Source organism: Benincasa hispida, chromosome 6 (assembly GCF_027475165.1).
Source record: "Benincasa hispida cultivar pf3 chromosome 6, pf3_genome.v1.1, whole genome shotgun sequence".
Classification (NCBI taxonomy): domain Eukaryota; kingdom Viridiplantae; phylum Streptophyta; class Magnoliopsida; order Cucurbitales; family Cucurbitaceae; genus Benincasa; species Benincasa hispida.
Window position 1 is genome coordinate 46,172,626 of NC_143483.1, and position 11,053 is coordinate 46,183,678.

At 36.8% G+C, this 11,053-nt stretch overlaps 1 protein-coding gene across 1 annotated transcript; it reads left to right on the plus strand.

Moving 5' to 3' along the window:
- The first annotated feature begins 7,533 nt into the window (after positions 1-7,533).
- LOC150035700 (uncharacterized) lies at positions 7,534-8,829 on the plus strand. Its single transcript, XM_090314404.1, has 4 exons — positions 7,534-7,560; positions 8,082-8,369; positions 8,594-8,646; positions 8,730-8,829. Exons 1-4 carry the CDS (start codon positions 7,534-7,536, stop codon positions 8,827-8,829), a joined length of 468 nt encoding a protein of 155 aa, XP_090170530.1.
- Positions 8,830-11,053: the final 2,224 nt, after the last annotated feature.

The following is an 11,053-nucleotide window of genomic DNA, read 5'->3' on the forward strand; positions in this document are numbered from 1 at the left end:
TTTATTTTAAAAAATGAAATCTTTATTAATTTTACAGAATTAATTCAATAGTTAATTTTCTAATAAAATTAATAATAAATAATTAATTAAACAATTTAATTAATTCTAATTAATTCAATATCAAATATTAAATTAATTTAACACAAATTTCACCATCATGAATCCCTATTCATGAATTTAATATTTAAATCATATTTAAATATTAATTGATTCTCCAATTCTGTTTAATTCCAAAATTAAACGTGTAATTATATCACATATTACTAATTCCCTTAATTCTAATTTGAACATTTCAAATGAACTTATCACGCTACTCTAAGGTTAATCCATTTATGAGTTAGTAGGGGGACCTCGTGGACCTACAGATCATGGGCTCCAATGATTTTGGATTAATTGGCTAAACTCTTTACACCAAATTAACCCCCATTCGTGAATTGTTGAGTCACTCCACTAAAACCTAGAGTTGCACCCCCTCACTGTAGATATATTATGTCCACTCGTTATAATCATGATTAGTAAGTTAACCCTTCACAGGTTGTTCATAATAACGACTGGGTCAAATGGTTGTTTTACCCTCGAGATTACCTCTTGTTTCTTAAGTTTCCTCTAATGAACAATTGATTTGTGATCTGATCAACCAACCAAATCCCTCTCGGGTCAATGAGAGGGTGGGGCCTGATAGCTGGCAGAAATACAAGCTATTGTAGCCTTTTATTTAGAATTATGAGGGCTAACGAGTAGAATATGCGTTGATAATACTAAGAATTCATGTGAAAAGTGTGCTTGCGTCGATCAGCACTGAAAATCTCTGCTAACCTAATATTATGCGTTATTCTGCGTCAAAATGTATATTTTCGTAGCTATCGCAGGAATCGATCGCATGTTGGTTTGAATCCCAGACCATCGCAAGGTTGATCGCATGCGTTCATCGCATGGATGTTGCAGCTATAGGGTAATAATCATGATAGAAGAATGATCGCAAGGTGGGTAGAATGCGTTGGTACTTCGGAAAAACAAGCATGAACATATACCTTGGGAGTATCAAAAGGATAAGATGATGTTGACATTTCACCTACCGCATAAAAAATGGCAGTGATTCAGAGCGGGACCACCAATGCTATCAACGTTTAAGCTCTATAAATAAAGTTTTAGAGCCTAAATTCAAGGCATCCGAACTTCTGCCCTAAGGAAGATCCTTGTGATCACAGATGAGAGCATGAGAAAGATTTTCTTTGAGGATTCTTCACCTCAACAGCCTATTCCGAGTGACGACCGGAGTTTCGCCAGAGATAGAGCTCGCGGGAGACTACTCCACCACCCTTCCATGGCACCACCAGCATCCTTGACGAACATTTGATGGAAATAAGAGATTGCCTACATCTAGCCCTCCATCTTCCTTCTTATCTTTGTATTGTATTACATTTTGGCTTAAGACATTAATACATTTTGTAACCAATGCATTTCTTTAGTTCCTTCAACATTGTCTTCATCACCATCTTCTTCTTGATCATATTTTACTTCCTTTGCAGAGAATTAAGTGTAGATTGCAAGAGTTATCGCATACTCAATCATTCGGCATAAAGATATGATGCATGTAGTAACCCATCGAGAGGTGTACGTTTTATGAGTATAACAAGTCAATCCTCTTTGCTTAGTGCGAGGCTATCGCAATGCTTATCTATGAGTTGAGTAGCTATAACCACTGCCTGAAAGCGTAAGGAGTGGAACTCACTAAGTAAAGTAAGCAGTGTTCCTAGAGATAGGAATAATCTTATTGTAACATCCCGATTTTTTTTAGGAAAATTAAAGTTAATTATCTCAAGTTGCTGAGTTTTAGTTTCTTAATCTTTGGAATTTGGAAACAAATTGTTACAGTTGAAGAAGTTATATTGGTTAATGTGGATTCTTTGGGTATGAGCTTTAAATTAATTGGAAGGGATAATTGAATTATTTGTATAAGAAATTTTGAGTTTTTGTGAAATTTGAAAGGGAAAAGAGGAAATTGTGGTTTTAAGATTTTACCCTCTTTAGTTTTGGAACTTGGATCTAAAATTTAAGTAATGAATTAGGAAAAGATAATTGGTTTATTTGGAAGTAATTAAATCAAGTACTTAAAAAGATTTGTAAATTTGGATTCAAGTTAATTTGGAAAGAAGTGATTTAAAATTGGTGAATTTATTTTTAGGTTTATTTAATTAATTGGAGAAGAGGTGAAAGATTTGAGTTTGATATGACATATTTATTAAGGAAAGGAAATATATATATATATATGTATGTATGTATGTATGTATGTATGTATGTATGTATGTAGTATTTATGTATTTGTGTGGTGGAGAATTAAAAAGAAAAGAAAATTGAATTTTCAAACCCCCACTTTCTCACTTTCTCTCTGGTTTAGATGAACTTCGGCTGCCGGACCGCTGACGTCCACATTCTTTCCTTCATCAAGTTGCAACCGCACCGCTCCAACCTTCACGTCGCCAGATCTGCTTGCCGTTGGTCCTCCTCTCTTTCAGTCGTTGTCCTCTATTGAACGTCGTCGTGAGGTTCGTAGTTTTGGGATAAGATCTAAATGATTTTCATGTTTTTGTTAAGGATCTTGAATACCCAATAAATAATGTATTTAATTATCATTTCAATCATGATTTTGGAGGTTGAATTTGAAAGTTTTGAAGGAGTTTAAAAGGTCGTTAGCATGCTGTCAAGCAGAGTTAAGGTGATTTCGGCAAGAATTTTGGTAAGATTTGGGGCTTTGTGACTTGTTCAATTCGAATGTAATTTATACGAATTAAGTTATTAAGTTTTGTTGCTGATTTTGGCATGATTAAACGCTTAGGTGTGAACCTAAAGGTTAAATTTTATTTTGGTTTATGTACTAGGATTTAATTCAAAGATTGTGGAGATTAGAAGGGGTTAGTTGGTCAAATATTTGGCTTGATTAAGGATTCAAGAATTTCCCAAAGATTCAATTGCTTTTTGGTTCAACCTAATATCAAAATAAGTAACCTTACTACTGGAACTGTCCACGGGCCAGACACTAGATATATGTCAGCATGATAGATGAATATTATGACAGAACGATAACATGATAGATGGATAGTATAGTATGACCGATATATATTCTTGTATGAGAATATGAAAGATTTATTTGTGCACGTAGAGACTTGCATGTTAGTAAGAAATGATACTTGATTCACTGAGGGTGTATTTGATATGAGGATATAGAGGCATATATGCATGTTGTATAGCCATGATTTTGAGGTATATATGTATGTTATAAAACCATAATGTGATAATTGTGATGTTGAGACTGTGATAGTGTCTTTACTGATTAGTTAGATGCCCACTAGGTATTGTGTTTCCTTCGGGATTCACCAGATATCGTGTTTCCTTCGGGATTCACCAAATTGTGTTTTCTTCGGGATTCACCAAATATTGTATTTCCTTCGGGATTCAGCAGATATTGTATTTCCTTTGGGATTCACCAGAGGTAGTGGGCATACTTAACTACAGTAGGATAGAAACCAGTTTTGCATGTATGTATGTGTCCCATGAGGACTAGAGCAATTTTTATGTTCCACTAGAGGTAGGCATCTAGAGGACATAGATTGTAAGCCCTCGAACTAAGGTTCCCTAGATAAGCATGTTTAGCCAAAGGAATGTTATATTATATATTTATTAAATAAAAATTCATGTTATTTATAGGAATTATGAAGGAAGGAAAAAAAATATATCAAATGAAGAAACCCAATCATTAGTCTGCTGGAGGCACTAAGTGTGGAGTGACGTGGCAATTAATTCCTTGAACTTAGGAAGCGGCAGGAAGATTAAAAAGGGAAGTGAAACTTCAACAACATGTTTTTGGCAATTGACAAAAGTAAATTTAGCGAATTCGGTGCCATTTAAAAGCTGGGAGAATCTAGTTTTCAAGGTTGTTCTGCTGGAGAAAGATTGCAAGAGAAGAAGAACAAAGTGGAGAATTTGCAGAAGAGGCAGACCCACAGATTAATCAGGGCCCGAGGTGAAGTTTGGAAGTTCCAGGTCAAACTATAAGAAATTCTAGGCTGGAGTTTTAAGGTAAGGAAACTTAAATCTAAACAAGCTTGTAGAAGGAAGTTTCTTGAAAAGAGCTCTGGATTTTGAGTTATGAATTTTTGAAGTTATAACAGGGAATTGGTGCGTAAGCAGACAACTGCTTATGAGGAACAAGCAAGCAGTTCATCAGGGAGAATTATAGCGAGATTTGGGCATGAGAATCTCGTTTATAAAGGAAATCTCGCTGATTTTGTAAGGAGGATCTCGCTCTAGGGGAAAATCTCGCTAGGAATTGAGGTGAGTATCGCTAAGAATTTCACAGGAAAAGCTTGATCTCCTTTTAGAGGATCTCGTTAGCATCGCTCATGGGGGGATCTCGCTAGCATCGCTCAGGGGGATCTCGCTAACCTCACTCAGGGGGATCTCACTAACCTCACTCAGGGGGATCTCGCCAGTAGTGTCGTTTGTATTGATGGAAGTTCCTTTAATAAATGAATTATTTGAGATATTTTACTAGGAATTCTAAGTAGTTTAATCAGGAACTATATCTTTTCAGGCCAAGAAGAGCTAGGGGAAGCGTATAAACCAATAAGAGCTGACGAACAGTGAGTGACTTAGTAAACTTAAGATTTCTAATACTCATGCATATATGATCAAGTAAAGCACAGTGACATTAATGATGTATTTAAATTTTCTCAAGCAACAAATGGTTGGAGAATAACTTAATGCATGTGTCCCGACTTGTATGTGTGTAACACAGGCCAAGATATATTGTGTAACCATTACAAAAGCTGTGTTTTTGATTTTGATATATGGTTCCTAGAGGAAGACTATGAGAGAATGAGTTTTGTTGTAAATGAGTGGCGATGGAACAACTTTTGTGTAAATACTAGGCAATGGAACCTAATTTGGTATTACAAAATACACATTTGATACTGAAGGACGTTGAAAAGGTATCTAACCAATTAGGCGCCGAAGGACATTTGAGAAGGTACCTGGCCAATTTGATACTGAAGGACATTTGAGAAGGTATCTGGCCAATTTGATACCGAAGAACATATGAGAAGGTATCATAGTAGCTCAATACTGAAGGACAAATTTGAGAAGGTATCTGAGCGAAAGTACCTAAAATATGATGGTACTTAGTGTGGCCACGTGCATGTAGGCAGTTATGAATGAGAAACCGAAGTATGGGTTTCGTGGTTGGTAATAAAGGTTTGGGAGGTAGAGCATTTAGGCTCGTTCTCAACTAGGGAATAATAATGTTTAATGATGTCTGAGAATGGTTTACAGCTACATATAGGGACAAATGCTTGAGTTTATGCATTGGTATATTTTCATGTTTATAGTGATGCTACGTGTAACAACCCAAATTTGTACGCATACACTACAGGAATTTAAATGTCAAATGTTAAGTAGGACGAAATTTTATTTAAAGGGGTGGTAAATGTAATACCTTAACCCTAATTTAGAATGCAGGAAAACAAATAAAATATATAATTAAGAATGAAAAATATATAAATTTAATAAGAAAATCGGGTGGAAATTTAGAAGGGGAAAAATAGGAAATTTATTCATTATCCAAAAATAATGAATAAAGGAGCAGAATGAGGGAGGATTAATTAGAAGTTGGATGCTAGCTAATTCTGGAGACAACGGGCAGTAGATAACTTTTTCTTTGGGCACTGCTCATTGGAAGAATTGGAGGTGAATTAATTGCCCATATACTCTTAAAATTTGAAAGAGTTAAAAAGAGGAAGTGGAATCCACAAACAGTGAAGGTAACCAAGCGTGAAAACTAGCGAGATTGGAGAGAAAATTGGAGAGAGCGAGAGTAAAGAGAGACAGTGGGAGAGAGCAGGAGCGAGACCAGCGAGAGCGAGAGCGAGACCAGCGACAGCAACAGTGAGAGTCACGAGAGCAAACCAGCGAGAAAGCTGGAGAGAGCGAGATTATAAGAATAGAAAGAGCGAGATTTGGACAGAAGCATGGATTATGCGTTGAATTTGGCCACGATCTTATAGATTATACATGGAAAAACCCTAAAATTGAATACAAACAAAGAATGATGACGTAAGGGTAAATGTTAGCCAAGATTAGGTGTCTTATTGAGAGGAATCCTTAAACCCTAAGTAATTTTAAAGAAGCCACCTGTAGGATGATTTGTCACATTGAGAAGAGCTGAAAACTACTATAAATAGGAACCTTTGCTTGAAGATTTAACCCATTCTCAAAACAAATCTCAGTAACAAAGAATCGTGTGAAAAAGTAAGTATGAGTGAGGAAGTTCTGTGAGGTTAAAAGAGAAAAGCTCGGGTAAGGTGCTGCCCACATTTCTTCCCAAATTTCCTTCTAGTTTAAAAAGGGAAAGCTCTACTCATCAAATCATAAAAAATAATAAAGAATAACTAGATCACAGTAAGTAGTTTATCTCACCCTCTCTTTATATGTTCTATGGTAGTGTACCTTTATTATGTTGCATGATTATGTTAATTGTTATATTGCGTTACATGTTTAGAACACGTTTCTCTACAAGGGACCCCATGCATTATGTTTGTTCACGATTACGTTAAAATCAAGTTTTAATTAGGTGTAAGTTATGCTTCCAGTCTAATCTTACGTTTATGTTAATGGTTGATGTTGGATGCGACTCTAGCCCTACTGACTGCATGACCCGCTAATCATCAGATGGGTTAGTTTCCGCTTAAGTCCTCATCTTTTTATCAGGGCGGAGAAATTTATGCTTCCAGGGCTGGCAGGGCATGTATGGTTGCACCCCTCCAAGCCTAATCTTACATTATGTTTATGTTAGGGACTAGCAGGGTATGTATGGTTGCACCCTCTAGTCCAATATTACGTTTATGCTAATGGTTGATATTGGATGTGACTCTGGCCCTACTGACTACATGACCCGCTAATCATCAGATGAGTTAGTTTCCGCTTAGGTCCTCATCTTCCTATCAGGGCGGAGAGATTTATGTTGGAAGCATAACCGACTATCACATGTTATTATACGTTTTCGGTCCCAACCATATGTTTTCATGACATGTTGCTTGTGATTGTGCATTTGTTCACTACCCTACGTGAGAACTACTTACTGGGTATATTATATACTCATCCTATATTTTTAAAGACTTTGTAGGTAAAGACATAACGTAGATGGCAGAATTGGACGTCGCTCAAATGGCCAACCATCAAACTCATTATTATTGACATATGCATTTTGTACCACCACGCTAATATTTTATGGATCCTGGTGTTTTGATAAATAAACTTTTTATATAGTTTTTCTATCTAATTAATAAAATTTAGATATGTTCTTTGAAATTTTCACCAAAACTCATCTCATGATAGAAAATTCTAAGTATGCATGTCGTAGCGGTTGGATCATAATGTGTAAGGATCCGGATGTTACAGTTTGGTATCAGAGTGTTTGGGCCAAATAGGCTCTATTGCATTAGAAGAGTCGTGGTGTTTGATGGTTCGGCTTGTTAAGTGATGCCCATAGCCATGCCAAATACGCTGGTAAGTAGAATTTTTGAACAAGTAATTTAGTAAATAATTTAGTAAACATAGGTATGAGTTAAAAAAAATGATTTGAGAATACAGGACATTCCATCCTTCAATATTTGACGAATCATCTGTTCATCCAACTATAACATTGAATTGGATAGAAATATAACTATTTTCCGCCATATAAACATCCCAGAAGAAAAAAAAGTAAATTGTGTCACCTTCATGTTAAGAAACGATGCAAAGTTCTGGTGGGAATCGACACAAAGAACAATCAAAGGTACAGTCTTATGGTAGTAATTCAATCAGACTTTTTACAACAGGTATTTCCCTTTGACAGTGAGATGTCAAAAGGAAGTGGAAACTCTTAATCTTTGTCAAAAGAACATGTCGGTGGTAGAGTATGAACGAAAATTTCATCGCTTGTCCCACTTTATCCCTCGACTAGTGGACACAAAAGAGAAGTGGAACCGTCAGGAGGGTTGATAGCTACTTTTCAGATAAGATCGACCTTAGTATAAAACCATAAGCAGGATCAGTTGGAAGACCCTGATTTGCAGAAGATTGCTGATGATGTGAGTAAGGGAATTAGGGTTGACTTCCAACTGGGAGCAGACCGTGTGCTAGAAAAGGAGGGGAGAATGTGTGTGTCTAAGAAGCTACAGCTTAAACAATCCATTTTAGAGGAAGCACATAGTTCTGCTTATGCCATGCATCCAGGTAGCACCAAGATGTATAGAACTTTGAAGAAATCTTATTGGTGGCCTGGGATGAAGAAAGACATAGCAGAATATGTGGACCGATATATAGTCTGTCAACAAGTAAAACTTGAGAGACAAAGACCAGCAGGATTACTCAATCCACTTCCAGTGCCTGAGTGGAAGTGGGAGCATGTGACAATGGACTTCCTTTTTGGTTTGCCTAAGACACCCTCAGGATTTGATGGCATTTGGGTAATAGTTGATAGACTAACTAAGACGACCAAGTTCATACCAGTAAAAGTTACTTTTACACTAGACCGTCTAGCTAAGATTTATGTGGATAGTTAATCAGTCAGTATGGAGCCCCAATGTCGATAGTGTCAGATCAAGATTGGAGGTTCACTTCAAAATTTTGGCCTAGTTTACAGAAGGCTATGGGCACTAAATTGCATTTTAGTACTGCTTTTCATCCGTAAACAGATTGACAGTCGGAAAGAACTATACAGACACTGGAAGATATGTTAATATCTTGTGTACTACAATTCAAAGGAAGTTGGGATACACACTTATTGTTGATTGAATTTTCCTACAACAATAACTACCATTCTAGTATCAGAATGGCTCCATATGAAGCATTGTACGACCGACCTTGCAAGACTTCAGTATGTTGGAACGAAGTTGGAGAACGACAATTACTGGGTCCAGAATTAGTTCAACAAAAAACAGAGAATGTGAAACTTATCAGGGATAATCTTAAGGCGGCTCGCGATAGACAGAAGAGCTACGTCGATAAACGAAGAAGAGAACTAGAATTTGAAGTTGGAGAACGGGTATTTCTCCGGCTATCCCCATGGAAAGGGATTTTTCGGTTTGGGAGAAAAGGGAAGTTAAGTCCACAATACATCAGACCATATGAAATTGTGGAACGAGTTGGTCCAGCAGCTTATAGGTTGCAATTGCCGATGGAGCTAGCTTGTATATACGACGTATTTCATGTGTCGATGCTAAGAAAATACGTGCCTGATCCTATGCACATAATAGCAACACAACTGGTGCAGCTCAAAGAAGATTTATCTTACGAGGAAGAGGCCATCAAGATTTTGGACAGGAAAGATCAGGTACTCAGAACTAAGATGATTCCTTTGGTGAAAGTGTTATGGCGTAATCATGGGATCGAGGAAGCAACCTAGGAACCTGAAGAGCAAATGAGGAAGAGATATCCTCAACTTTTCAAATGACATATCAGGTAAAATTTCGAGGACAAAATTTCTTTTAAGGGGGGATAATTGTAAACCCCGAAACTTAGGTTCCCTAGATAAGCATGTTTAGCCAAAGGAATGTTATATTACATATTTATTAAATAGAAATTCATGTTGTTTATAGGAATTATGAAGGAAGGAAAAAAAAAAAAATCAAATGAAGAAACTCAATCATTAATCTGCTGGAGGCACTAAGTGTGGAGTGACGTGGCAATTAATTCCTTGAACTCAAGAAGCGGCAGGAAGTTAAAAAGGGAAGTGAAACTTCAACAACATAGTTTTGGCAATTGATAAGAGTAAATTTAGCGAATTCGGTGCCATTTGAAAGCTGGGAGAATCTAGTTTTCAAGGTTGTTCTGCTGGAGAAAGATTACAAGGGGAGAAGAACAAAGTGGAGAATTTGCAGAAGAGGCAGAACCACAGATTAATCAGGGCCCGAGGTGAAGTTTGGAAGTTCCAAGCAAAACTATCAGAAATTCTAGGCTGGAATTTTAAGGTAAGGAAGCTCAAATCTAAAGAAGTTTCTTGAAAAGAGCTCTGGATTTTGAGTTATGAATTTTTGAAGTTATAACAGGGAATTGGTGCATAAGCAGACAGCTGCTTGTAAGGAACAAGCAAGCAGTTCATCAGAAAGAATTATAGTGAGATTTGGGCATGAGGATCTCGTTTATAAAAGAAATCTCGCTGATTTTGTAAGGAGGATCTCGCTCTAGAGGGAAATCTTGCTAGGAATTGAGGTGAGTATTGCTAAGAATTTCACAGGAAAAGCTTGATCTCGCTCTAAAGAATCTCGCTGGTATCGCTCTAGAGGATCTCGCTGGCATCGCTCTAGGGGATCTCGCTAGCATCGCTCAGGGGGATCTTGCTAGTAGAGCTGTCTGTATTGATGGAAGTTCCTTTAATAAATGAATTATTTGAGATATTTTACTAGGAAATCTAAGTAGTTTAATCGGGAATTATATCTTTTCAGGCCAAGAAGAGCTAGGGGAAGCGTATAAACCAATAAGAGCCTGATGAACAATGAGTGACTCAGTAAACTTAAGGTTTCCAATACTCATGCATATATGATCAAGTAAAGCACAATGACATTAATGATGTATTTAAATTTCCTCAAGCAACAAATGGTTGGAGAATAACTTAATGCATGTGTCCCGACTTGTATGTGTGTAACACAGGCCAAGGTATGTTGTGTAACCATTGCAAAAGCCATGTTTCTGATTTTGATATATTGTTCCTAGAGGAAGACTATTAGAGAATGAGTTTTGTTGTAAATGAGTGGCAATGGAACAACTTTTGTGTAAATACTAGGCAATGGAACTTAATTTAGTGTTACAAAATACACATTTGATATCGAAGGACGTTGAGAAGGTATCTAACCAATTAGGTACCGAAGAACATTTGAGAAGGTACTTGGCCAATTTGATACTGAAGGACATTTGAGAAGGTACCTGGCCAATTTGATACTGAAGGACATTTGAGAAGGTATCTGGCCAATTTGATACCGAAGGACATATGAGAAGGTATCATAGTAGCTCGATATTGAAG

Bases quoted from the DNA above. Each gene is read 5' to 3' on its own strand.
- LOC150035700 (XM_090314404.1), top strand. From the start codon at position 7,534: ATGCCCATAGCCATGCCAAATACGCTG. The intron at 7,561-8,081 runs GTAAGTAGAATT...AACCATAAGCAG, and splicing joins TAGCCATGCCAAATACGCTG to GATCAGTTGGAAGACCCTGA. The intron at 8,647-8,729 runs GTTCACTTCAAA...ATCCGTAAACAG, and splicing joins GTGTCAGATCAAGATTGGAG to ATTGACAGTCGGAAAGAACT.